Source organism: Pogona vitticeps, chromosome 5 (genome assembly GCF_051106095.1).
Source record: "Pogona vitticeps strain Pit_001003342236 chromosome 5, PviZW2.1, whole genome shotgun sequence".
In the NCBI taxonomy this organism is placed as follows: Eukaryota; Metazoa; Chordata; class Lepidosauria; order Squamata; family Agamidae; genus Pogona; species Pogona vitticeps.
In genome coordinates, this window is record NC_135787.1 from 68,890,249 (window position 1) to 68,916,871 (window position 26,623).

At 39.4% G+C, this 26,623-nt stretch overlaps 1 protein-coding gene across 9 annotated transcripts in view; it reads right to left on the minus strand.

Moving 5' to 3' along the window:
• Positions 1 to 26,623, minus strand: part of FRYL (FRY like transcription coactivator) — a 233,791-nt gene that overhangs the window by 66,001 nt on the left and 141,167 nt on the right. For 5 of the 9 annotated variants that reach the window (XM_078394668.1, XM_078394667.1, XM_078394665.1 and 2 more), the window contains 15 exons: positions 23,163 to 23,431; positions 22,474 to 22,669; positions 18,717 to 18,841; positions 17,363 to 17,420; positions 15,816 to 15,907; positions 14,411 to 14,583; positions 12,476 to 12,636; positions 12,015 to 12,125; positions 10,975 to 11,129; positions 10,683 to 10,782; positions 9,872 to 10,040; positions 8,132 to 8,391; positions 6,173 to 6,313; positions 720 to 888; positions 446 to 481 (listed from right to left, as the gene is read on the minus strand). In XM_078394668.1, the coding sequence (XP_078250794.1) occupies positions 446 to 481; positions 720 to 888; positions 6,173 to 6,313; positions 8,132 to 8,391; positions 9,872 to 10,040; positions 10,683 to 10,782; positions 10,975 to 11,129; positions 12,015 to 12,125; positions 12,476 to 12,636; positions 14,411 to 14,583; positions 15,816 to 15,907; positions 17,363 to 17,420; positions 18,717 to 18,841; positions 22,474 to 22,669; positions 23,163 to 23,431 (2,215 nt within the window). The remainder of the gene's footprint in view (positions 1 to 445; positions 482 to 719; positions 889 to 6,172; positions 6,314 to 8,131; positions 8,392 to 9,871; positions 10,041 to 10,682; positions 10,783 to 10,974; positions 11,130 to 12,014; positions 12,126 to 12,475; positions 12,637 to 14,410; positions 14,584 to 15,815; positions 15,908 to 17,362; positions 17,421 to 18,716; positions 18,842 to 22,473; positions 22,670 to 23,162; positions 23,432 to 26,623) is intronic. The other 4 variants (XM_073001278.2, XM_073001275.2, XM_073001273.2 and 1 more) reach the window with 2 other exon arrangements.

Here is a 26,623-nt window from a genome sequence, read left to right on the forward strand (position 1 = left end):
TATTATGCTAACAATTAGTAATGTATAATAAATTTCTATTGAATTTAGGAAATGCAACTATAATTACTAAAAATGAACAAGCCCCACAAGTATCTTCAAAAGAACAAACTAACATAATATGAAATATTGTTACTCAACCTTTTAACACTGTTGTAGCTTTTTTAGAAAAGCTCAAAGAATATTTGTTATAATCTTAATAATTCAAGGGTAATATATTTTTAATTAATCATTTCCAAGCTCTAAAATAACATAAAGCTCTACTGTCAAAAGAAAAGAAAACCAATCTGGCATGCACAAACCCTTAAGTATGTTTGACAAGTTGGTAAGTTCAAAAATGGAATGAAATAAATATTTTCTACAATCATTGATTTTGCAAAAAAAGAGTCACAGCTTGCTCTTATCTCATAAATCTTCTCTTAATTCTTCAAACTCTGGCAGAAAATACCTCTGCATCCAGAGCTGGACTTCTCCCTTCCCATTCCTTTGAAGCGTGGGAGTGAGACAGCACTAGCTCAGTTATACATGTTATTCAAATGCCTCTTAACATACATTTTCATTTTGCTATTAAAAACTTTCCGTTTTTAAAAATTCAGATTTTAACTTCAAATTTTAAATAAAATCGAGTCCCTTTAACCTAAACTGCACATTCAGAATTTGCTCAAGACTGAAACAAATGCATCCACTAACAGAAGAGCAGATGGATTCATTCATTCTCTTACCTGAGGTGACAGAAGGGATTTTGTAACTAGAAGTAATGCGGTAATATGGTGGGTTGTCCATATGAGTAACTCCAGAACTGACTGGGTCAGTAAGCTGTAGCTCACTCACCAGCTCTTCCAGAAGTTGCATGGTTTTATCTCTGCCCAAGTAAACAATTACCTTCTTAACCTGCCATTCAAAACATCAAAAACAAACCAATCAATAAATAGCAAAACATGAAACACTGGACTGCTTGTCTTTAAAGTTAAAAAATAATGTTGACATCAATGATATTTTAACCTTGTATGACTTGGATCCAACCTATCTGAAAGTACCATATCACCCATCTAAGATCTTTTGGGGAAGCCCTACTCTCAATTCTAAGCTGGAAAGATAGCCTTCTCGGTGGCTGTTCCTGGGCTTTGGAATGTGCTGCCCCATGAAGCTAGGTTGCCCCCCCTCCCTCTTGTCCATCCATCCTCAGGCAAAGACCTTCATTTTCAGGCAGGCTTTTGAGAAATAGAAATGGGGCTATCTCAAAAATAGAAAGGTTACCTATCTGTAACCATGGTTCTTCTAGTGGACCTCTGTGAATTCACACGAATGGGTTTCTTCTGCGCCTGCGCAGGACATCTCAGAAATTTCTAGAGCTTAAAAAAGAGTAACAATTAAGATACCCCCCCCCCAGGGCACAAGCTCTGCCTCCTCAACCTTCCTTTCAGTTCCTCTATAGTCCGCCGTTGACAGGTAGAACAGATCCAATAATAAACAATGTGATGGACAGAGGGGAGGAAGGGAGGGATGTGTGAATTCACAGAGGTCCACTAGAAGAACCATGGTTACAGGTACGTAACCTTTCTTTCTTCGTAGTGGCCTCTGTGAATGCACACAAATGGGTGACTGACAAGCTCACTTACCAGACGGAGGGCCATCACTGAAGCAGAGAAGTCAGTATTGCCCTGCCAAATGCAGCATCTTTTTTTGGCTCTGGAGGTGATCGTGCTTCGTAAACGTCAAAGGGTTGGACCAGGTGGCTGCTCTGCAAGTGTTTTGCACTTCAATCCCACGGTGCAGTGCAGTCGATGTTGAAATTGCCTTGGTAGAGTGCACTTTCAGATGATCTGGTATCGACTTGCCAGAGAGTTCGTAGGCTAGCTGTATAGCTTGAACACCTGGATATGGTCTGCGTCGAGGCCGGAACACCTCTGTTTGGTCCACGGTAACAGACGAACAACCTAGGTGATTGTCAAAATTGTTTCATTCTGTCGATATAGAAAGCCAGAGCCCATTTGACAACTTGTGTGTGGAGCTTGCGCTTGAGTGGAGTGGACAGAGAAGGGAACAATGTCTGCAGCACTATCGGTTGATTCATATGAAATTCAGATGCCACCTTGGTAGAAATGGAATATCAAAATACAGGGTCACCTTATCCAGATGAAATTGTAGATATGGAGTATTGGACCGTAGAGCTGCCAATTCACTAGCTCTCTTCGCTGACGTGATCGCGACCAAGAAGACAGTCTTTAAAGATAGTAATTTTTCATTACAGGTAGCCATCGGTTCAAATGGTGGCCTGGTTAATGCTTCCAGGACTAGTTGTATGGAACATTGGGGAATGATGTGTTGAGATGGAGGTTTGATATTCTGAAGACCCTTCAAAAATCTTCTAAGAGTGAGAGAAGAGTCAGGCGGACTGGGAATTGGGCGGTTGATGAACCACTATAGCTGAGATTTATACCTTAATGGTAGAGTGGGATAGTCCAAGGTCAAACAGATGTAGAATGAAGGTAAGTATTGTCTTGAGCGAGACTGGGATTAGAGTTAGGCTCTTGGATTCCATAAATTTTATAAAGGATTTCCATTTGTTCTCGTACAGTCTCCTAGTAGATGGTTTCCTGGCCTTTTCTAGGATTCTGTGGAAGTCGGGGTTATTCTTCACGCCATCAGATTCAGCAAGTGAACGTCAGGGTGAAGTACGGAGCCATTGTTCTGGGATAGGAGGTTCGATACTGAAGGTAAGTGGAGAGTTTCTACTGCCATCATTTTGAGGTGCGTAAACCACGGTTGGTGAGGCCACCACAGTGTGATCACTATGGCATCTGCCTGATGTTGGATGGCCCTGACAATTGTCCTCTGGATCATCGGTATCGGAGGAAAAATGTAGAGGAATTATCCTATCCAGTCTATCATAAAGGCATCTCCTAGCAACTTTTCCTTCGATACGAGGTAGAAAGGCTTGAAATGCCTTTATTATGACCAGCATTTCTAGCTGATTTATATGAAGCCTCTTTTTTCATTTTGTCCACAGGCCATGTATTTGAAGTTCTTGGCAATCCACTCCCCATCCCAAAGGACTCGCATCGGTGGTCACTTGTATAGAGAAATGCAGCTGTTGGAAAAGCCTGCTCACTGTCAAGTTCTGGGTGGAAGTCCACCAGGTAAGTTGGTATACCAGTTCTGGGGTTACCAGAAGGTGTTTCGATTGATGATCTGTCAATGTGTCGAACAGGTGGGAAAGGGAAAAAACAACGTCGTATAATGACGAAAAAGATTCTAATCTCTAAGGGAAAAAATAAAAATAATTCTAAAACAAAAATAACTAGGAGAAAGAACGCTAATTAATATGAAAATGTTTGATTTACTTTCCTTATGAGAGCTCTACTGTTCCTGATGTCCTAACTGAACGGTGGAAAAAAGGAACTGAAAGGAAGGTTAAGGAGGCAGAGCTTGCACCCCGGGGGGGGGGTGTATCTTAACTGTTACTCTTTTTTAAGCTGTAGAAATTTCTGAGACGTCCTGCAGAGGCGCAGAACAAACCCTTTGTGTGCATTCACAGTGGCCACTACCAAGAAGATATATTTTCTGAATTTAGTGATTATCTTTAAAATGATTTTTAAATTGTTGATTGTAGTTTTAATATTGATAACTGTTTAATTGTTTTTGGTGTATTTTTATGGAATTTAGAATATGTTATTATTGCATAGTTTTAATTGTTATGAGTTGCGCCTTGGGTCCTCTCTATGGGAGAAAAGTGGCGTATAAATAACCTACCTACATACATATAGAAATAACTAGTAAATTATAACTCCTCCAGCTCCTAAGTCATCATATTGTAACTGAATAGTTTTTATTTTCTTTGAACCTAGAGTATGTGTTCAGTAGAAAAATAAAAACAGAACATATCTTAAATAAAAATCCAGATGAATAATTAAAATTTCTTTTTCACATCAGTGATATAGAGTAATTAAATGTTCTATGTGTATGCTACTTCAGCCTATAAAAAATTACAGTATATAATTTAGAATAAACTAATGTTGTAATATTTAATAAAAGGATTAAATATTACTATAGTGAGTGCACAGGCAACACACTTGAAGTGCCTTGTACTTCAACAGAGCACTGACTGGTTGGATCTAAGACTACAAAATTCAGGTATACTATTTGGTATGCCCCCAAACATGCCTTAGAGCAGTGGTCCCCAACATTTTCCCAACCGTGGACTGGTTGGGGGGCATGGTGCGCTTGCGTGGCTGGGTGTGGCATGCTCACAAGGGGAGCAGGAGATCTGTGTCCGCAGCCCGGTCTTGCCTAGGCCACGGATGGGTGCCAGGTCATGGACCAGGAGTTGGGACCCATGCCTTAGAGTATACACACATCCATACCTTATCAGTTTTCGAGTACACTGGATATTACTGGTTCCCCATGACTGAAATTATCTTACTTTCAAATGAACTAAGGACTGATGCAATTCTGTGAAATGTTGTATAAGCCATCCCACTAGAAGCCAAATGTATTGATTTGGGTTGGATCAAATTTGGTATATATTACAGTCGTTTATTTATACTTGAATACACTGTGTGGTATAGGCATGAGGGTGCTATGCTTCAATCTTTTTGTGGCCAATCAAATGCTGTGTTAGAAACAGACCTGCAGCATTTCACAGAGACACATTATCCCTACAGTCTTGTCATGCAGTTTGTGTGTTTAATATTTTTACTGTTATTGGCCCAGTGGGCAGTATGCTTGCTAGTTATGTGTCATGTGCCATCAAGATGGAGCTGACTTTTAGCAACTTTAATTGGGCTTTCAAGGTAGGTTTGGTATTTAAGGAGTGGTTTTACCACTCAACCTCTGTGAGCTTCCATGGCTAAATAGAAACCCAGGTCTCGAGTCCTAGTCGATCTACTACACCACAGGGTCTGGCACTAAAATAGTACTGCACCTAAAATGGTCTTATGGCTACTCGTAAAAAGCACACTGGGTCTTATATTCTCCACTACTGGCGCACCTTGAAGCAGGGCTGAGTCTATTTGCTGCATGACACAGCCATTCCAGTAAGATTTTTTGTTAAAAATCTTGACAGTTATACACAAAATTAATACATATTATCCTGACCTCTGAGATGTTTTTTGGGGGTGGCTATTCATGGCCCCTAGGCAGACCATTGTTATAGAACCTCCTTCATTTGGAGCTAAGTTAACCAGCTTCGCTATTTCAGTTTTATACTATAATACCTCTTCATCAAGGCCTTTTCATTTTTTGATGTCTGAAGACACATTTAAGTCTTCTACTTGTTTATCAGTTACTCATAGGGTCATATGTTATAGGGTCTATATATTATTCCACAGCTGATTAGATTTGTTAGTTTAATAATATTATTGTATTAGTGTGTCTTCTATTTTGTAATTTGACCTTCAATTGTAAACATCTTTCAGCATTTTTAATGAAGGTATATAAATTTGACAGTTAAGTGTAGCATGCAAGTTTATCACCTTTGTTTATTTCAGCATTATCCATCACCTACACTAAGAATTTTTGTTTTCTACTGTTGACTAAGAGATACACATGTCACTCTACTAGATTCCAGAAGGCATTACTTACTGGGATCCATATCAACTATATTTTTAGTGTGGGTTGATGCATAAATGTGCCAGTTATCATACTTGGAACCCACAATGTACAGCTTCAGGTTTAACCTTCTACTCACATATATACTAAAGCAGAAAAAAATACCAGTAGTTTCATTTCATTATTGGTAGTAATCCCTAAATGGCAAAGGAACATAATACGTAGTGCCTTTAAGAGATCCAAGTGTTACCACTGCCTTTTATATTTCAACCTAAGCCCTCAGAACAAGAGTAGGAGCGTTTCACTTTTTTCACATCTACATATTGCATTTGGCCCTTCTTCCCAGGGTCTCAATGTGATATACATGTGGGATCTCCTTTTTAAATTCTTACAACCACAGTGTGGGGAAGACTGAGCTTGAGATGTGTGTGGTCAGCCTAGGATGAATTGTACCAGAGCTGATACTGTACAAAAACCTTACATGTCAATGCAAAAATGTTTATTGCGGTAAACAAAACTATAATGCCTTGAGTACTCATCACAGAAAAGTACAGCTAATAATAGGACCGGGCCAAAAATACTTACATGAAATAGGGAAGTAGCAAAGAACTTAAGTATCACTTACATAAGGCAAGAGGCTTGGTTCACTATTCACTCCACAAATGCTGATCAAAAAATGCAGGATGATTTTCAGATTCTTTGGCCAACTGTCTGCTAGAGTAATCCAAACACTCTCAATCTCTGACCAAGCTACTTCATCACCATACTACAAAACAATGTTAAGACATTAACTCTAATCAAGCTGTGCAAATAAGAAAATAATTTAGCATGAAATGTTTCAAAGAGTTCCTTCAACATTATGTTGTTTCAATATTAAGCAGACTGTAACATATGCTATAGCTCTGTTTGCATCTGTAGTCTCTGTCTGGCAGTAAATTTCAGTGTCTGCATTCATACAAGCCAAATGAATTAGCTGCACATACTACGGTGCCATCCTCCTTGTACCACACCACTACTAGAAATCTGGCTCTAGATCAGTGGTTCTCAACCATGGATAACCCAGGTGTTTTTAGTCTGCAACTTCCAGAAATCCCAAGCAGCACAAATTGTAGTAAAGGCTTCTGGGAATGTCCAGGTTACCCAAGGCTGGGAGCCACTGTTCTAGACTATGCATAAGAGAGGAAACCAATGCACTCTTTCCTTGTGTAACCCAAAGGCAATGGCCAGAATCCTGCTGAAGAAATGGAGAAAGCAAAAATAATCATTCAGTTTCCTCATCTCATCAGCTGTCCTCTGACGATCCATTTGTGTACTTCTTGTGAAACAGAGCACTTGACCAATCACAGAGGGGCAGCCTGAGGACTTGGAGATACAGCTGTGCAACTTTTCTGTGTGTAGGTTTTTTTGTGGTTTTTTTGGCAGAACTTTGGCTGTAGTCTTTTTTCTTCTGGGAAAAAAATCAAATGTCAGCTATATGCAGGTCCTATAACTTGTGCAACTGGAAAATGGAAGAGAAACACTGCCTCCACAACAGTTTGCTGGGTTTAATCCATAATCCCTTCCATCCTCACTTTCTGGCATGCAACAAATACACTGGGGCTCTCTAATTAGCCATAGTTTCCTTTTTCATTTGAACTAGACACTATGCTTACCAAACCCAAACAAACCAGGATCTAAAATAAACAGCCTGTAACTGACATAAAATTTTGGCTTGCACCAAGTCTGAAAACTAGTTTCCTGCCATGGATGAACTGGGAAAGTAGTTTTCTGAAGAGCTCCTGAACTACAGTAACAGGGGAAAAGAACAAAAAGAAAGGAGTAACGTGAGGACTGAGTGCACAGTCAAAAGTCTTATGCATAGATTATTAAGCTATAATTCGATTGGTCAAATGCAACCAACATATATGTAATTTAAAGGACAACAAATAATATCTACCACTGTGACTCTGCCTTACAGTAATGTTAGGATTTCTGGCCCCACCCCCTCCTTCCACATGGAGTACATGTTCCAGAGGGTTTGAGTGGGTAGGACTGCAGAAAGGAGTGGAGACTGTGCCTCCCTATCACATGAGTTGCTTTTACACAATTGTTAGTCCAGCATGAGACATAGACTGTATTTTATTTTTTGAAGATTATAGTCTTATTGAGAAAACACACAACTTTTATTACAAATAACTTTGTGAATTATATTATTGATCACCACACCATTAGAAAATTAAGTTTTCAAAAAGATGTAAAATGAAAATGGTAAACACATATTTATATATTTTTACTCAATGAAAGTCTCAGTATTGTAAATGATTATTTTTTTTTAATGCCCTCTTCAGTCAGATTCCTTGTCCCTTCTTCTAAAACCACTGGGTCATGGCTCCCCATGCAGATTAATAATATACTAACAAGATTTCTGTAAATTAAATAGGCAGACAAAAACAAGCTACAACTCAACAACATTTTGTATGTTTCTGCAATGAAAACTGAAAAATATCACTATTAACATAACTCAGTGAAGTTCAGTATTACCAGTCCTACTAATAATACTCATACCACATCAAAATGAAGAGTCTAGTGCTTTGGTTTAACTTACCTTTGCTGTCATGTACATTAAGTTGTTCAAAACCAAAGCGGTAGCCTGTGGTGATCCCCACCCTTCACCTCTTAGCCAGCGCCTGCTGTTCACCATGAGCTCCCTGTCTTTTAAAGGATCGTCTTCATCTTCATCTTGCCGCCGAATTGTAGGTAAAGGTTTCAGATCTACTAGTTCAATATTATTCATCCATGGAAGCAGATAATGCAGCATCACCTGTCTTCCAGAAGGGTGTGCTGTTTGAATTCTCTGGCTTACTTCTGTAAATAATTAAAAAGGAAAATAATAATAATTCCAACTTAATTATACATAAATATTGTATTCTTTCCTTCAAAATTTCATGCCCAAAGATATCAACTACTGTACCAAACAAGTGATTCTTATTCATCCTGTAACACTAATTAGTTGTGCACTCTTTATGAAGAAAGTTATTCCTCTTTCCCCATGAAAAGATCAGGAAATTAAATAGCCACAAATATGGAATTACTAAAGGAATATTACAGCAAGTTTCTACAAAACATATACATGCATTTGAACTCACTATTTGTGAATCTAAGTAAATTAATCTAAGTAGTAGTCAACTCAACACTACATTGTCAGTTAACTCAGCCAAGCCACCAATACCAACATAACACCACTCTTGAGTGCAACAGTGGTTGACAAGTAAAACCTTCTCACTATTAGTTGCCAGTTTCTATAATTCTGCTTTAATCTATGTCTCTTAAAGACTCATTTGCTTCTACTGGCATTTCACTGGATTAGAACTCCAGTGAATTCATAGAGTATTTGCCCCTAATTCTCTTCCAATTTTATCACAGTTTTGTTGAGTTTTGAGCTTTCTAAGTTCTGCTTTAGAAGAGTTTGTGAGAAAGGAGATCTTAGAAGTCTTTCAAAGATTTAGTAAATGAGAACAGATAATGTAAGACATTGCAAAATGTGCCTTGTTTCAAGAAGCAACTACTGCTCTGCTTATTCAAACAATATGTAAACAAATGTAACTTCATGTTTTAGTAGCTCAACCCTACGTATAAAATTACCCATAAATACTTTTTATTTCAATGTGATATATGTTCATATAAGTATGCTTAGTTACTGCCTTAAGAGCTGTCTTTACAATTCTGTCTAGACTGAACTTTATTTACCAAAAATCGCCATCACTGGATGACTCCCTTGTTCCCTCCCTCAGTTCCCACAGCAGCCTTGCAATTAAATGCATTACTTGTGAGTTGGACAAGCCAGGGGAGAGAAGGGGAAAGTCTTTAACTACTTCTAAGTCTTCAAAAATCTCCCGTCCCCATGATGTCATCATTCTTTCAAAGATGTAAGTTAAGCAAAAGGATTAAGGGCAATGATTCACTTCAGATAGTCACCTTCTGACTTACGAACAAGCATTTTACCTATGAACACAGTCCCTTCACTCCTCCTTTCATACATGTGACATTTAATCAGAAAACCTCCAATTACTACTAAAGCCATGTCTTGCTCCAAACAAAAACACTTGATTACTTTCTATTCCACCTTTCTTCAGTGAGCTCAAGATAATGCACATGGTTCTCTTCCCCCTTTTATCTTCAGAACAGCAATGCTGTGTGGTAGTGTATGACTGGGGTGTGTGTCCACATACCACCTCCAAATCAGAGGTTTCAGAAGGACATAGAAAAGAAAACTGAAAATAGCTTGAAAGCACGGTAAAGCGTTTCCAGTATTTTTAAAACGAATGTGCTAGCATTTTTAATTTACCTGAAAATATAGCAAGAGTTAATTCTGGATATGTCCTTGCTAATTCTTCAGAAAGCTGATAATAGGACACAGAATATAAATGCGGCAAAGGTGAAGGCTGGGTCAATATGCCATCAGTTCTCTGAACTTCTAATTTGTGAGCATAGCGGAACATCTTCGGCTCTAGAATCTAGAGAAATAAAATGGAAAGAAATGTTGGTGAATGTATTCAAAAGTTCAGAAGGCTACGTTACATGATATAAAAACATGGGAACTGTTAATATTTATCCAAAAAAATTTCTAGACAGTACTCTGGAGTGGGCAAAGTGCTGCCGTAAGGCCCCTGCCCCTTACAGTTGAATTTATTGGAGGCACTTTTGCCATGGTTTCAGGCTCTAGCACTCCTGGTCTCTCCTCTTCACCACAACTTTTTGGCAATTTTAAAAAACTGGCCACTAGAGGGTATGAGAGGCCCTTTCAGTTAAAAATGGCTAGTTATATGCCATAAAGTCAGAATTGACTTGTAGCGACCCTAAGAGAGCTTTCAAGGTAAGTGAGATATTTAAGGAGTGGTTTTACTAGTTCCACTCTTCCAGTGTGTTTTCATGGCCAAGCAGGTCTCTTGAGCCCTAGTCCATCACTCTATCCACCACACCACATAGGCTCCCCTCAGTTAAAAATAAAGTCTTCTGAAAGGAAAAATATTTCAAAGGACACGGCACAGGTACAGTCCTCTAAGGTCGAGAGGTTGACATGGAGGGATATCAGACCTCTTGAAATTGCCCATCCTTAGTCTAGAATGAAACACAAACTGAATATTTTTCATACAAACCTGTAAGAGCTGCATAGCAACTTCATAGATAGCCCTAGAAGAGTCGGCTGCTTTAAATAATATAAGATTGAGAAGAGTAACTGTATCACACTGGTAGTCCCTGTAAGAAAACAAATCAACTATGAGATGCTGATGCATTAATAACCAAGCTATTTTTTAAAAACAATCTTACAGTGCAGTCCGATGCACATGCTCACAATTAAGCCTGGTTTTTAATGGATCTTATTTCCAGTTAAATGTGTATATATTCCAGTCTTAATTAATATTTTCCCCAAATAATTTTCTTCTATACCTGTTCTGGAATACACTGGCTATTGCTTTAAAACATCCAGCTGCTACTCGTTTAGAGCCTGTATAACAACGATCTACAGCCCAGTACATAAGATTACTCTGATCAGGATTGAGCTCCAGCAGCAGCATAACTGCCTCACAGCCAAGCTGATGAACCTGAATGAAACACATAATAAATTTCAATGTAAAGCTGCAAAACAACAGTTTTTAAAATTGTACACTGTTGCAAGGATGTACATTCTTTACTTTCACTAACCGGGTAAAAAAAACCCCATGTATTCACAAAGACAAATGGAAATTTATCTAACTACTCCTGACATTCATACTATTACTTTTATTGAATGAAACCACTCATTTTACTATCATCTCAAAACAGAATCAGATCTGAAATGGAAGCAAAAGTAAAATGGAAAAAGAAAAGAGGAAAAAGGCAAATTATTATACCACTTTAAAGAGTAGCATTTATTTTGAGTGAGTTTTACATTTCAAAACCCACTTCTTCAGATGTGGGAAAACAAATACATGTCTCCTACATTTACTCTATGGTAATGCGATGCATGTGCAGGTGAGGACACAAACAACAGACAAATTGACAATGGTTTGTTAACATAGCAATGGGACTATCAAGCTTTTAATTAGCAGATCTTACCCAGGATGATAAATTACACAAATGAGACTGTTTTAAGAGTGCTGCCAATTGTCTACAGTACAGGTCAAAGTTTGTCAATGAAGACAGCTATACTGTATTACACTGATCAGATATTTACAGAAATTTGGGTTTCTAATGAATGTAGTGCTCTAAGAAGCCTTGATCATTATTATGGCCTTAGAAACGCACTGAAACTTGTTTATGTAGTCGGTTTCTGCTATCTCCCTCTCAGCTGCTTTTTGTCATTCTTTATTAAATAATATCTGAAACAGCAGCTTTAAAATGGTAATACGGTAATCACCATGCTAATATTCAATATGTTGAGTTTAACTTTCCTAAATCTCAATGACAGACTATTTGGCTACCAGGAAGAATGAAGCTATAAAAAATACCTTCTTATCTTGTGAATCCAAAATATTATCTAGCCATTTGTACAGATAACCATCTGAGGAAAGTCCCACATTATCTGCAACAGGGCCACAACAAAGCACAGCAGACATAGCCTTGTGGAGAAAAAAATAAGAACAATTAGGTTATTGTTTTAATTACAATGTCTTAATATTGCTGGATATAACACTGAGAAATGTCATTCCAAGGACTAACTACATGCTTTTGTTCTAGGGAAGTTAAAAGTGCAATATTACTTCCACTATTTGTTTACCTGAAGCGGTAACTAATTCCTGTCATTTATTAAATTGGTGCCTAATTACTACAGAGAGATGGCAACATTAAAGTAACAGTTGAGCTGTGAGCATCACTAGTTATAACATTATCTTGAACGAAGGCTAAGAAAGTGGTGGAAGATAAAACTGAACTAAAACAAACTGCCAAAACATTTTATTAAGACTTTCACCTTTAATGCACAATACTGATGTCTGTTTATCTGCATGTTTCTATCACTGTATCTGTCCAGTGGAGTAAACATGATGCTGAAAGGACCTGCCCAGTGACTGAATAACATAAAGAGACTGTGGCGGAGGCTCTGCTGTGGAAAAACACTTCTTCTCTGGTGCACTACAAAAGAAGAATAGATTAACAGATATACTTTTATGTAAAGCAAATGTATCAAAGGAAGATAACAACAACAACAAAGCTAAGTTTGCCTTTTCAGAAGTGAAAAGATGAAATCAGAAGTTCTAGGCAATACTACATAAATTTCTGGTCTGCAGAGATTTAACATTCCTTGGGTAAAGGTTCCCCTTGACAATTTCTCCAGTTGTGTCCTCTGTTTCCAACACATAGAGCTAACGTTTGTCTGAAGACAATCTTCCGTGGTCACGTGGCCAGCGTGACTAGAAACGGAATGCCGTTACCTTCCTACCATGGTGGTACCTATTTATCTACTTACATTTTGTATTTTACATGCTTTCGAACTGCTAGGTTGGCGGCAGCTGGGACAAGCGACGGGGGCTCACTCCGTCGCGTGGATTCGATCTTACGAGTGCAGGTCTTCTGACCTTACAGAACAGAGGCTTCTGCAGTTTAACCCGCAGCGCCACCACGTCCCTGTTTATTACCCAAGTAATAAACATGATTTTCATTTAAAACTAGAAAACTATCCCATGTGCCATGGCATAAATTAAGTCAATTTGGGAAGCTTAAACAGGTTAAGATCAAGAACCCAATGTTCTTGAATGCCTTCAGGACCTGTAAATACAGGGCAAGAAATACATGTTTTAACAAACAAAGAACTAACTCTAAAAACTAATGTTAATTTTCTTTCTGGACAGATGCCAACTTTAGGGGAAAATTGTTGACATATGGTTAACTACATTAATGTATAAGCGTAGCCTACTATCATATCCTACGTACTTCCCTGTCCCCCCTTCTATTTTGTCTCCCTCTTTCTTAAAGAATATTTTTCATTTGTATTTTAGACTTCCATTATTAAGGCAAATGCTTTCTATGTCCTCATTTGCAGGTAATGCTAAAACCATGGTTACAATGGTTGCTAACAATTTGAAAGCTTTTGATTCCTTTTTAGATTAACTGAAGAGTCCTATTCAAGCACTGCTCATCCAGTTCTCCTGAACACATGATCATGGGAACACTTGTTCCCTCCCCTCTCTGTTGTTTTCTTCACCTGGAGAGTGTCTGGTTTGTACAGGGGAAGGTTCCTGTCCCTGTGCAGAGTTTCATCCTCTGCAGACACATCTCTCTCCCTGTGAAGAAAGCAATAATGACAGGGGAGTGGGGTAGGCATGAAGATTGGAGAGAAGTAGGTAAGTAGCACCTGAACAGGGTTGTGACTGTTATGAGAATTGAACTTGGACAAACTCTGGTCAGGCTTCACAGACAAATAAAACCAGGTTACCAAGTACAGTAAATGCAAAACTAGTGATAAAAGCTTGAGTGTCCTCAAGGCTGCAATGAAGAAAGGGGGCACATGAGCCCAAGATTCAGTGCAGTTTATCCATTCAATACTAACCTATGACTGTACATTTAGCATAAACGCAGACACCAGCTATGCCACTATTACAGAAAGTTTTCTGCCAAGTGAGTCCCAGCAGAATGTTTGGTTTCTGGATTATTTTTTTAAATGCAGGCACAACTTTTTAAACACTGAGCCCGCATTTCATTATCTGTTTGTTGCCAAATCGATGAAACGCTGAGTTAGAATGGAGAAGATGCATTAAGTATGTATCACAAACGTGGGGAAGTCAAAGATTTTGACATATTAAAAATAGAATCAATATGAAGCCACATCCAGATGAAGATAGGCATGCTGACATCCAACTTCCAGTAGGGAAGACAAGAAGAATAAGAATGTGAAGCCTGTCATGAATACCTGGAACATTCTGAATGATATTTGCCACTAAGGCACTAAAATGGCATCGGATATCTTTCAGTGTGTCAGAGTCCTTTTCATTTTCTGCTTCTAAAAGTTGCCTGGTTAGATCCACATATTCCAATAAGGTGTTGTTGAGGGAACGTGTTTCATTATCAAGGCCACCACTTGCACTATAAGGAAGATAATGAAAATTAAAATACATAATTTTAAAAACACAGCCTGCTGGCATGAACAATATTCCCAAAACTTCAGAAGATATTTAATGAAAAACAAGTATCACAGGGCATAGACAGGGACTGCCAAGCATTTCTACTTAGCATGAGCTCAGAACCAATGAATACCGGTAGGTCTGCAACTAAAGCAGGAGACAGCAGGCCACCTATATGTTTGCAGGGTGTTCCTTTTGAAACTACTGAAAGCAATATTATGTCTCTTACTCTGTGGCATATAGTAGGGTTGTCGTGAAAGGAACAAGTTCACCAACTTGTAACAAATTCACATTATTATCAGCAACATTTTAAAAATTTTAATATATTTCAGGTATTTTGCTGGTTTATCTTCCTCTTTTTTTCTTTTCACTCATGAAGAAAAGCCACATGATGCTCAAATTCTAGTGGGTCCCTTCTCTTTTACAGAAGAGTTAAAATCGGTAAGAGACTGACAGGGTCTCACATTCCAGTTTTCATTTGTATGCCCAAACCATGGAACTAGTAAGTGTGGACCCTTAGCAGAGTCACAGCCAGGTTCGGGTCAACTGCGGTCTAGCAGTCATGCTGCCACCTAGCTGCTACACAACTTTAATTCAAAACAGGCAGCCTCCTTTCTAGATTTTCCCAAGTTTAATTCCTTATGAGAACCTCTGTACATTACATGTTGCAGAATTCAAGATAGTGGAAACCCACCACAGATTAGAAATACATAATATCTTAGCTTCCACTCACAACTACTGCCTCCAACACAAGCATATGTGGCGAGAAAATAAGTGGCTGGCACCAGTAGCATTAAGCAGGGAGCTTGAAAACAGTGACATTGCCAGGTGGTAACTTGGTGGGGTTGGTGAACTGGGAGGTTTTGGCTCTTTTGGGGCCTTCCAAGACATATGGTGCTTCTGTAGGCTAGGAGCTGACTGTGATCGTGGTATCTGGAATATCTAGATAATTGTGAGAAATATGCTCTGTTTATCTGTCCTGCACTTAATTCGCAGTGAAACATGTAGAAGAAAAGCTTGCATAGGGCAGTGCTACTAGATTAACAGAGATAGGGAATCATATATTGCATTATACTGAGACCCCATGTAGTTATTATATTTGCACTTACAGTGGAAGTCGTTCTCTGTAGAGTTCTCAGCACAGCACTTCAGCTGGCATCATGTGCAAAATCTGTTCATAAATAGTATGCCTACCTGTGACTAATGACACCGGCATCTGCCAACAGTTCAAATATTCGTACAAGTTGTACACGTAAAATATCTCGACGCCTGCGTCGTTTCATATTCTATTAGAGAAAATAATAAGAGGCACAGTCAACTATATTCATACCTGCTGGGTAATGAGATATTTTGGCATTTAACATACACTCATCAGTCAAAAGCAACCCATATGGCATAATATGTTGTAAAACTGGTAATCTTTCTAGGACATTGTTATTTTGTAGCACTGGAAATACACCCTAGTTGTAAATGTGCTCTTCCTTAACAAAATTCATCAAATATATGCTTATATGTACAGTGGTGCCTCGCTTAACGAGCGCACCGTTTAACGAAGAATCCGTATAGCGATCCCTTTTTGGGGATCGCTATACGGATCTGCCCCAATCGCCGCACTCACTTTGCGACGATTGGGGTGTCCGGCAGCCATTTTGGAGCCGCCGATCAGCTGATCGGTGGCTCCAAAATGGCCGCCGGACGCGAAAACATCGCTGGAGGGGTAAGTTTGGACGCTTATTGGAACGCATTAAACTAAGTTTAATGCGTTCCAATAGGCTTTCCTTACCCGCACAGCGATGTTTTCGTATAGCGAAGGTTAATCCGGAACGGATTAACCTCGCTATATGGGGCACCACTGTATTTGGAATTGGGTTGCCAAAACATGCTGTGTATATAATGCTATTATTTTTACGGCAAACGAAACCTGGATGAAATCTTGCTTCTCATCTGCTATCCATACACTGGAGAAACAACAAACATAAAATTTAACATTATTCAAGGTGGCCCAGAAAAGTATTTATTTCAAGACTACCCAACAGATACTAAAAGATACAACTCCTTTTTTCTACATTATGAAAGGATAATTTTTTCAATCAATGTTCCTTGTGAAGAACATTCAGAGCTCAAATGGGTTTGTTGTATAATTTTCCAGTAATAAGAACAAAACAGAATACTTGCCATAATAGCACTATGCAGCATAGTAACTGCAAGCCACCCCACTCTGTAGTTCAGTCTAGGTGAGTTTCCTGGCAATGTTAAAATGTATTTTGGCATTTATGCTTTCATGGCCAGATTTCTTTTGGTGTCCACACAAGGTCTACATTACTTGCTACAGTTAATTCTGGCCAAAGAAGAGGTGGGTAACTGGTAATTGTTGATATGGCCAGGTATGTGACTGATATATAACACAGCACCTCATCAATTACCCACAATTTGCCATAGGAAGTTACATAAACCTTATGCAAACACCAACAGGATTTTGGCCAAAACATTTTTTGCCATTAATTTATGTTCTACTTTAGCTAGAAAAGTTAAAGTAGGTGGGTCTACAGATGTTGCTGGGCTACAGCCCTCCACCTTCCCTGTCTACTGGCCAGGCTGGCTACAAGTGATGAAGACTGGAGTCCAGCAGTAGCTGGAGGTGACAAGTTCTCCAACTCTATTGTAAAGGAATGTTGTAGCTATTATTGATACCAAAAGTCACACAAGAACAAATGCAACACAAATTTTTAAATGATGATTACCTCTGGCCTTCTTTCAAGTGCTTCTTTAATTATAGGATGCAACTCTTCAATTAATTCCCTGGGTAAAGATTAAAAGTCAGTCAGATAACTCTGTAATATCAGTAACTATGTATTCAAACAGTAGAAGCCAGAAATGCATATGTATGAACCTCACCATAATGCTTTAACACATCTATTTAAATATTTCATAATAATTTCTATGCATTACTTCACAGTAGGGCAGAATTAACAGCCAGGTTGTTAACAACATGACTCTTTGAAAAGCAGAACTTCAAATTAACTTGTAGCAAAGAGCAGCATCAACAAAAGGACATAACGGATACAGCTGGATCCTTGTAAGCAACAAACTGTACAAAGTAGTGGCATTTCTTAAATATAAATGGCATGGGAAAATAATATCAAGGGACACTTTACTCTAACAATACATGGAAAGATCTGCATCCATTTTTGCAGGAAACAAACAAACTAAAGGCACAAAGCAGAATGCCTCTTACTCCAGGAGCTATAACTCTAGGAAATTTTTTGTCTATTTATTCAAATATTTTTACCCCACCTTTCTCCTTAAAAAGTACCCAAGGTGGCTTACATCATTAAAAGACAAAATTTAAAGTTAAGAAGATCAAGTGTAGAAATACTAAAAAGGACTGAACAAAACAACTCCAAAAACACATTCAAAGCAGTAAGGCACAACCATCCATTTAGAAACCCCACTCAGGCAGCCAGTCACTAAGGGAAAGCATAGTCAAGGAAAGGGTGTAGGGAAATATCTACCAGCATTCTGGACAATGAGTAACAAGAAATACAGCTAACATGAAAAGTACATGAATGAGAAAGACAGTTCAGAAAATGCAGATATTCAACAAATGTAGCTGTAGGACAGCAAGATTTTAAATCCAGCTATCACTATCCTTCTGCAGAGATTACTCCCATTCCAAAAAACAAGGTAACACCCAATAGTATTAGAGTTGTGACACGATTATGCACAATGTACTATTTAATTCATCAATTTTGATAACCTTCATTGAACAACGCGTGCAAGGAATGGCACACTTTAGTAAACCAATCGTTCCTCTTCTCTGATGCCAGAAAAACCATGCAGAGTAAAAGATTAATCTTAATTCTTAGAGAAGACAGGAAGAATGGGAATGTCAGATTAACACTGTTAGCCAACACAATCCAGTTACCAGCTAGTCCTGTCACCTGCAGAATTTCCCCTTTTTGTGCCACAATCGTACGTTTATCTCTATCACCATTAATGTACAATAAGAAAAATTAGCAGCTATATGGACAAAACAGTTGTGTTTTGTTTCCTGTTTAGAAGGCAACAAAATTAGAAATGATATAAAATTATTACCTAAAAGCACCTGGACTGGTCCTGCCGAGGCCCAACACAAGGGACTCTGTAATTTCCATGCTCTCAGAGCGCATCATTGGAACAATGTGCTTGAACAAGGATGAAGGGGATGGAACACCAATTATCTAGAAACATAAACATGACATCAGTATTTACTCAGTGTCATAATTACATTATTGCCAGGATTTCTATGTTATGGAGAAAAGCTGGTGGTTTAGAAAAGATGTTTTAAAGTTGTAGGAGAGTAACTACGTAAGAGCTTCCCATGATCCTTATTTAAAATAAAACTGTAAACAAAGGGCCTGTTAAGCGACTATGCCCATTCTTTCCCTAAGATTTTATAACAAACATTTCTGATTTTTTGCCTAGTACCTGTGACATTTCTACTGCTTGTTTCTTTCATTCTGTTAAAATCTACCATGTTTTCCTGAAAATAAGACAGGGTCTTATACTAATTTTTGCTCCAAAAAACACATTAGGGCTTATTTTCAGGGCATGTTTCATTTTACAGTCATGTCATCTTCTTCTGGTTGCTGCACAATGGTGGAGGGTGGGGTTTCACTTAACTGGGGCTTATTTTGGGGGTAGGGCTTATATTACGACCATCCTGAAAAATCATACCAAGGGTTATTTTCAGGTTAGGTCTTATTTTCAGGGAAACAGGGCACTCTCATATTTTTATCACCATAGAGTCCTTAGACTTACTTATGCAAACACTGTTGCTGCCATAACATGTTTTTAAGATCTTATCATTTACAGTGAAGACTGCAAGAGGGAATTTAACCTTTCTGAAAACTAAACATAACTCAGTATGCCCAAATATATACAGTGGTGCCTCGCATAACGAGTGCACCGTTTAACAATGAATCCGTATAGCGATGCGGATTTTGAGATCGCTAATGCGATCACATACCGATGTTTTATCGCATTGCGATGGGGGAACAGCTGTTCGGCGGTTCCAAAATGGCCGCCGGAACATGGGGAAACATCGCAGAACGGTGAGTTTTGGGCCCATTTGGCTTTTCCGTTCCGTTTAGCGATGTTTCCCCATAGCGAAGGTTAATCCGGAATGGATTAACCTTGCTATGCGGGGCACCACTGTATTACATTCTTATTTTGTTAGTTGATATAAATTATAAGTGGAGTGAATGCATTCATGGTATGCTACAAAACCTTCCAACAAACTGGGTTATAAATAGGTCCAGAACAAATAAATTTTGATGGTCTTAGAACAAGAAAGTATCAAATTGTTTTCTGTACCCAAGCATATAGTTGCCCTTCACAAAACCTTACCCAATGTATTAACAGTGACTTTACAGTATATCTAATGTGCATATGCCATTTTGTTTGACTCCAAAAGACTATTCCTTGTGATGAAGCCTCTGTATTATAGAAAAAGACCAATGCTAAGCTTCCACGGTGTCAAAACATTATACAGATAGTTTCTTTCTTAAGCTACAGCATTCACAGGGAAGCGCCAAGTACCACTTAGGTTCATACCACGTTGCTCTTTGTTTGTGAAAATAGCCCTTAAAATACAAAAGCAGAAACTGAGCTTATGAACAAATACAAACACAGCCACCACAATGAACCACACACCATTTGAAGAAATGTTAGGAGAAACAGGAAATCTTTATCCACTTCTTGTACCCCCAATCCTCCTTGTCTATTTGGTGAACAATATTCAAACTTTGAATAATCAGCAGCTTGCACCAAGCAAAGGGCTTGCACTAAGCAAACGTCAACTGGATTGACGTTTGAAAGGCAACATTATTCCAAATATCTTTTGCAGCTATCTGTATATATACAACCATATACACATAGTGTTGAGAAGAAAAAACACTCTGGTTTATGTTAAGATTGTTGTTAGGATCCTCTACATGCTGCTGCTGCAAGTGCAAGGGGCAGTTGTGACCATACAAAGACAAGAGACACAACTGATACTCCCCTTTAGACCTCTGACCACCGTTTTGTCATCTGGTAAGTCAGGGACCTCTAAGTAGTCTTCATGCAACTTGCACGCATTTTACCTTTTATGCTTTCCCTTCTTGTCCTTCTCTTGTTTATTCTATCCCTCACTGGTTTCTCCACATCTAAATCATGGACTGTAAATTCTTGGGGCATGTCTGTTTATTTGATTTTTGTGAAGCATCTGGCACACCTGTTAGTACAGTATAAATGAAAAAAAAATACTATTCCTTTCCCCATTTGATTTCCTACTTTGTGAGGAAGCAGAAATTCTGCCAGCTCCATTAAAACAAAATTCAGTGGCTTTGAGTGGTTAATTTCAGATCACTATCCTAGGTGGTATCTTGGGAATTAATAGTTTTAGGTATTTTAGCTAATCCAAATATTTGATTATTTTACTTATACTGATAGTTTTAATGAATGTTAGATTTTTAAAGCAATTCCTCTTGATATTTATGGTTGAAGCTTTAGCTCCATTCTGACATTGTACTAGATCAGAGTTTTAATTTTCGCTTAGAGTGGTATAGACTTATCAGATGGGCGGGATATAAGTCAAATCAATCAATCAATCAATCAATAAAATAAATATACAACCAAATCACAGAATAGAGTTATTTGCCTGTTTTCATTTTTCATTTGCTCAGCAAATGAATGCTGTTTCTCTAGCACAAAGGCTTCTGGAAGCACCAAGTCTGGTTCATACAAACATTTGAAACTTTGTTTCAAGCCTTGATTTCCAGTTCTTATGGCCAACTGAAAACTCTGATTTGTCAATTCAAACTTACCAAAAACACAGTTAGGCTTCCTTAGCAATGGTCTGGTTCGGTGCTTGAACTGAATCTTTTAATTGCAAAGGCCAGCCTAAGATTTTGCTTATTCATAGAGCTCACTCAGTTTCAATCACCACTAGTAAATTTGCTGATGAACCTACTATAGCCAATGTTAAAAGCCACTTTGGTCCTTTTAAGGAGAAAGGCAGGGTAAAAATATTTTAAATAAATAAAATAAAATAAACAAGGACAAGAAAAATAAATCCCAGGGACTCCTTTATTTCTCCTAGTGAAGTAAGTTAAAATAATAGACATTTTTATAAGATAAGCTTGAAGCAGATGATTTTGCATGCAAAGGTACCAAATATATAAACACCTGTAGTTTGAAGATATGAAGATGTGTCTGAAAAGAATGAAATACATAACTTGATTGTTTAAAGTGGCAAGTGACCACAGTACTGGGTAAAGGTATGCTTTTTATTTCCAGTTGTGATAAAAAGTACGTAAATACTGACATATTTGACAATGTGACCTATGACCAAGAAAAGTCAACAATCCATTGTCTACTATGAGGAAAAAAGTCAACCAGATTCCAAAGATATGAGAGCTGAATATGCTTTCTAATGGCTTGAGAATAATTCACCTTATAACTAGGGGATTAATTCAGCAGCCATGAACTTCATTTCTAACCACATAATGGGTCCAAATCATGTTACTTATTATAGTAAACCACACTACGGTAGGTCCACTGAAACAATGGGTATTTAGGGAGTCAGCTCTTCAGTAAGTCTGATTAATTCAAATATGTCTACTCTAACTGCAACTTATTATGATAATGTAAGGCCCATTTAAATCAGTGGAACTCAGGGAAGAGACGACTCACTAACTCTCAATTGATTCAGGACTATTCTAGTACTATTTACTAGGTTATGCAACATGATTTTGACCATTAATATGGAAATGAGTACACAGGAACATGTGCAAACTCCAAGATGCTTAGAAGCTCTGGATTAACATACTTTTGAATCAATGCTGTAACCACTATCTGGAGTAGACGCCAGCGTCTCAGGAGGGGAACATCTTACAGAACCTGCAGATGCAGAAGAAGATGCAGAAGTTGCTGCACTGCAGCAAAGAATCAGATAGTTTCTCCAGAGTCCAATATAAGAGTCACTGCTTATAGCAGTATTCACTTTCTTAGCATTGATAGGGCTGCTGTTAAAAGACAAGAAGAATAAACATATTTTAAAAGGTATTTAATACTGAATATCTTTCAAGAGCTACCACACTGTGCCTAGTCTGCATATCCACAATACAACTAATTCATAATATTAACATTCCAAGAAAATATTCACCTCCTTAAAACATCACTTCTAGGTTTTAGAGCTCCAGGGAGAAATGGGAGTAACACTAATATTCTACTATCACTGTATCCCAAAATGTTATGTGAATTCGAATAATGCATTCACTTACAAACATGCTAGCACAGTTGATGCTCATGTGTACTGAAAATATGAAACAGTGATGCTACAAGGAGAATTTTACTTAAGTATTCTACATGCTTTCAATAATGAGTCCTGTTTTTATTCTGGTTTACTACAGAAATTAAATTAAAATAACAAATGACAACCAGAATTTTTGACATGCTTCCATATGCATGAACAAAAAAGTACTTAACTTATTCTATTGTATTATAAGAGGCACTTACTTTATGTCAACCTGTGGAGACAATAGCTGGAGTCGGGTATAAGCAAACATCCAAGCATAACTCACAGCTGTAGGGCAGTGTTTTGGAAGACATTCCTGTTTCATAAAACTGGAAAGGCTAATAATCCAAGGGTCCTGACCCTGAGTTACATGTGCAAATATCCATATATGTGAGGGACTGACGACATCAAACTGATGGCTAATTGGAGATGAGCTCCAATCAGCTAATGTTTGCAAATCTATTGAACTGGGGCAGTACAGTAACATAGTCTGTGTAAAAAAAAAATGAAACAATCAAATCAATTTAGTACTCTTAAAATGTTAAAATTGATCTCTCTGACTAAACATGTACAGTGGGGTCTTGACTTAAGAACGGCTTGAGTTAAGAACATTTTGACTTAAGAACCACTCTCATAGGAAAATATTGACTTGACTTAAGTACTTAGATTTGAGTTAAGAACTGAAAAAAAAAACCACGTGGGAGGCAGGGAAAGTGCAAAATGAGAATTTTCAGTTAACTGTTGGCCAGGGAAAAGGGTGCCTGTCTGCTTCCTTACTCCTCCCAGCGTTTAGAGAGTGGATTGGGAGACAGTCTTCAGACTGCCGGGTACTGTACTGCCTGGACTGTATTTTCCCTGCCTTCCCTGAACCTTTCTTGACCTAAGAAAAAAAGAAACAAAATATCCTCCTCTAGTGGTCGAAGGCGGAATAGCAGCTTCCCATTAGTTTCTATGGACGGAAAAGAGCAGATACGGATCAAATGGTTTTCAATGCATTCCTATGGGAAATGAACAGGTTACTTACCTGTAAACATGGTTCTTTAAGTGGATTCTCTATGAATACACACTGATGGGTTAAACAGCGCCTGCGCTGGTTCCTCTCGGAATTTTCCAGAGCTATGAGGGAAAAGATACAATGTTTGAGTTGCCCTGCACTGCGCAAGTGCAGCCCGCCAAAAATCCCCAGTTCCATGTGCCCGCACATAAAGAGAGTTGGAACTCAGTCAGCAGTGACGGACACGTGGGGAGGTAGGGCGGGTCGTGTGTATTCATAGAGAATCCACGTAAAGAACCATGTTTACAGGTAAGTAACCTGTTCTTCTTTAACGTGGTTCTCTATGAATCCACACTGATGGGTGACTACCAAGCTACTTACAGGAAGGTGGGCCGTCACTGCAGCAGTGATGTAAGGATAGCCCTCCCGAATCTGGTCTCATTCTTGGCCCTGAGGTCCAGTCTGTAGTGTTTGATAAATGTCGATATACTGGACCAGGTAGCCGCTCTACATATGTCGGGGATGTCTACCCCACGCAGCAGGGCCGTGGATGTGGCAACAGCTCGTGTAGAATGAGCACGCAGGTTTTCAGGGAGAGGTTTGTGCTGCAACTCATAGGCCAACGAAATGGTGGAAACCAACCATCTGGACAGGGTCGACGTCGAGGCAGCAGTCCCTTTACGTTGGCCATAATAACACAAGAACAGTCTCTGGACTTTCCTGAAGTCCTTGGTCCTTGAGATATAAAAGGATAATGCACGACGAACGTCCAAACAGTGGAGCGTACGCTCAACATCTGAAGAGGGTTCGGAAAAAAGAGTAGGTAGCAACAGAGGTTGGTTGACATGAAAGTCTGACACCACCTTGGGAAGGAAAGAAACATCTGGGTATAACACCACCTTGTCCTTGAAAAATTGGAGGTAAGGGGAATCAGCCCGGAGAGCCGCCAATTCACTAGCCCTATGGGCAGAAGTGATTGCCACAAGGAACAAAGTTTTCAGGGATAAAAACTTCAGGTCACAGGTAGCCATTGGCTCAAAGGGGGGATGAACCAGTGAGTGCAGTACTGTCTGTAAAGACCACTGAGGTAATGGCCGTCTCACAGGGGGTCTCATGTTGGTCAGACCTCTGAAGAAAGCTTTCACCGTTGGATGGGAAAACCATCTGGAGGATTGAGACCCCTTGGGTTGGAAAGTTACAATGGCTGAGTGTATACCTTTAAGGTAGAGTTGGTTAAACCAAGATCAAACAGGTGTCTGAGATACAGTAGCAATGTAGATAAAGAGACGGGAGATGCTTGTAAACCCCGCTCTGTAGTAAATTTGAGAAAGCCTTGCCACTTGTGTTGATAGAGGCGGATGGTAGAAGGCTTTCTTGCCTTGTGTAGAACTTCCATTATGGATGGGATATCCTCCACGCTGTCAATTGGAGGGAGTCCAGGTCGGGGTGGAAGATCGACCCCGAGTCCTGAGTTATTAGGTGTGGAATGAGAGGAAGCTTGACCTTGTCGATTGCTGTCTGCAGAAGTAGAGAGAACCAAGGTTGTCTGGGCCACCAAGGTGCAATCAAGATTGCTTCTGCTTGCAGTTGGAGGGCTCTGACTACTGACCTCTGAACCAATGGAATGGGAGGAAACATGTATAGAAGGCCCTTGTGCCAAGGGATCATGAAAGCATCTCCCAACGATCCCGGGCCCCGTCCTGCCCTGGATGCGTAGCGGGGACACTTCTTGTTGGAGTCCTTGGCAAACATGTCGGTTGTCGGAGTTCCCCACTTGTGGCAGAGTTCCTGAAAGATCTCTGAGTCCAGCTCCCATTCGTGATTTTGAGTGGAGCGACGACTGAGCTCGTCTGCAACGATGTTGTCCGTGGTGGCTATGTGGATGGCTACCGGATAGATGTGCTCTTGGTAGCACCACTCCCAGAGATGTATTGAGAGGAACAGAAGGGACTTTGACCTTGTTCCTCCCTGCTTGTTCACATAAAACATCGCTGTGGTGTTGTCTGTGACGAGCTGGATCGCCCTGCCTCTCACAAGAGGTAGGAAGGACTTCAAAGCCTTTATGATGGCTAGCAGCTCCAGATGGTTTATGTGCAAGTTTCTCTCCTGAGGGGACCACAGAGCGTTGATCTGGTGACCCTCGCAATGGGCGCCCCATCCGAGTGGACTCGCATCTGTAGTGACCTGAGTTGTCAGATGAATAGGACGGAAGGGGCGCCCCACCAAGAGGTGAGGTCGGAAAGTCCACCATTGCAGCTGCTGTGCCAACTCCGGGGTGACAGTGAGAAGCTTGTTGGACTGTCGAGGAGTGGATTGAAGAGGGACAGCATCCAAATTTGAAGTGAACGCATCTTGAGGCGAGCATGGGACAGGGTCGCCGTTGTAGAAGCCATGAGGCCTAGCAGATGTTGTGCAAGGCTTGCTCTTACTCTTGCCCTTGGCTTGAACTTCTTGATGGCTCTTACTAGCTTCTGGATGCGTTCCGGGGGCATGAACATCCGGGCGTGCACTGAGTCTAACCTCGCTCCGATGTAGTCCACTACCTGAGAGGGATTCAGCTTGGACTTATCGAACGATGTAGGGCTGACCTGTCCTAGAGGAGGCAACTTTATAAACTCCAGGTGGTAACCGGAGGTGATAATGTTGAGGACCCAGATGTCGTTGGTAATGAGAGTCCAGTTGTGAAGG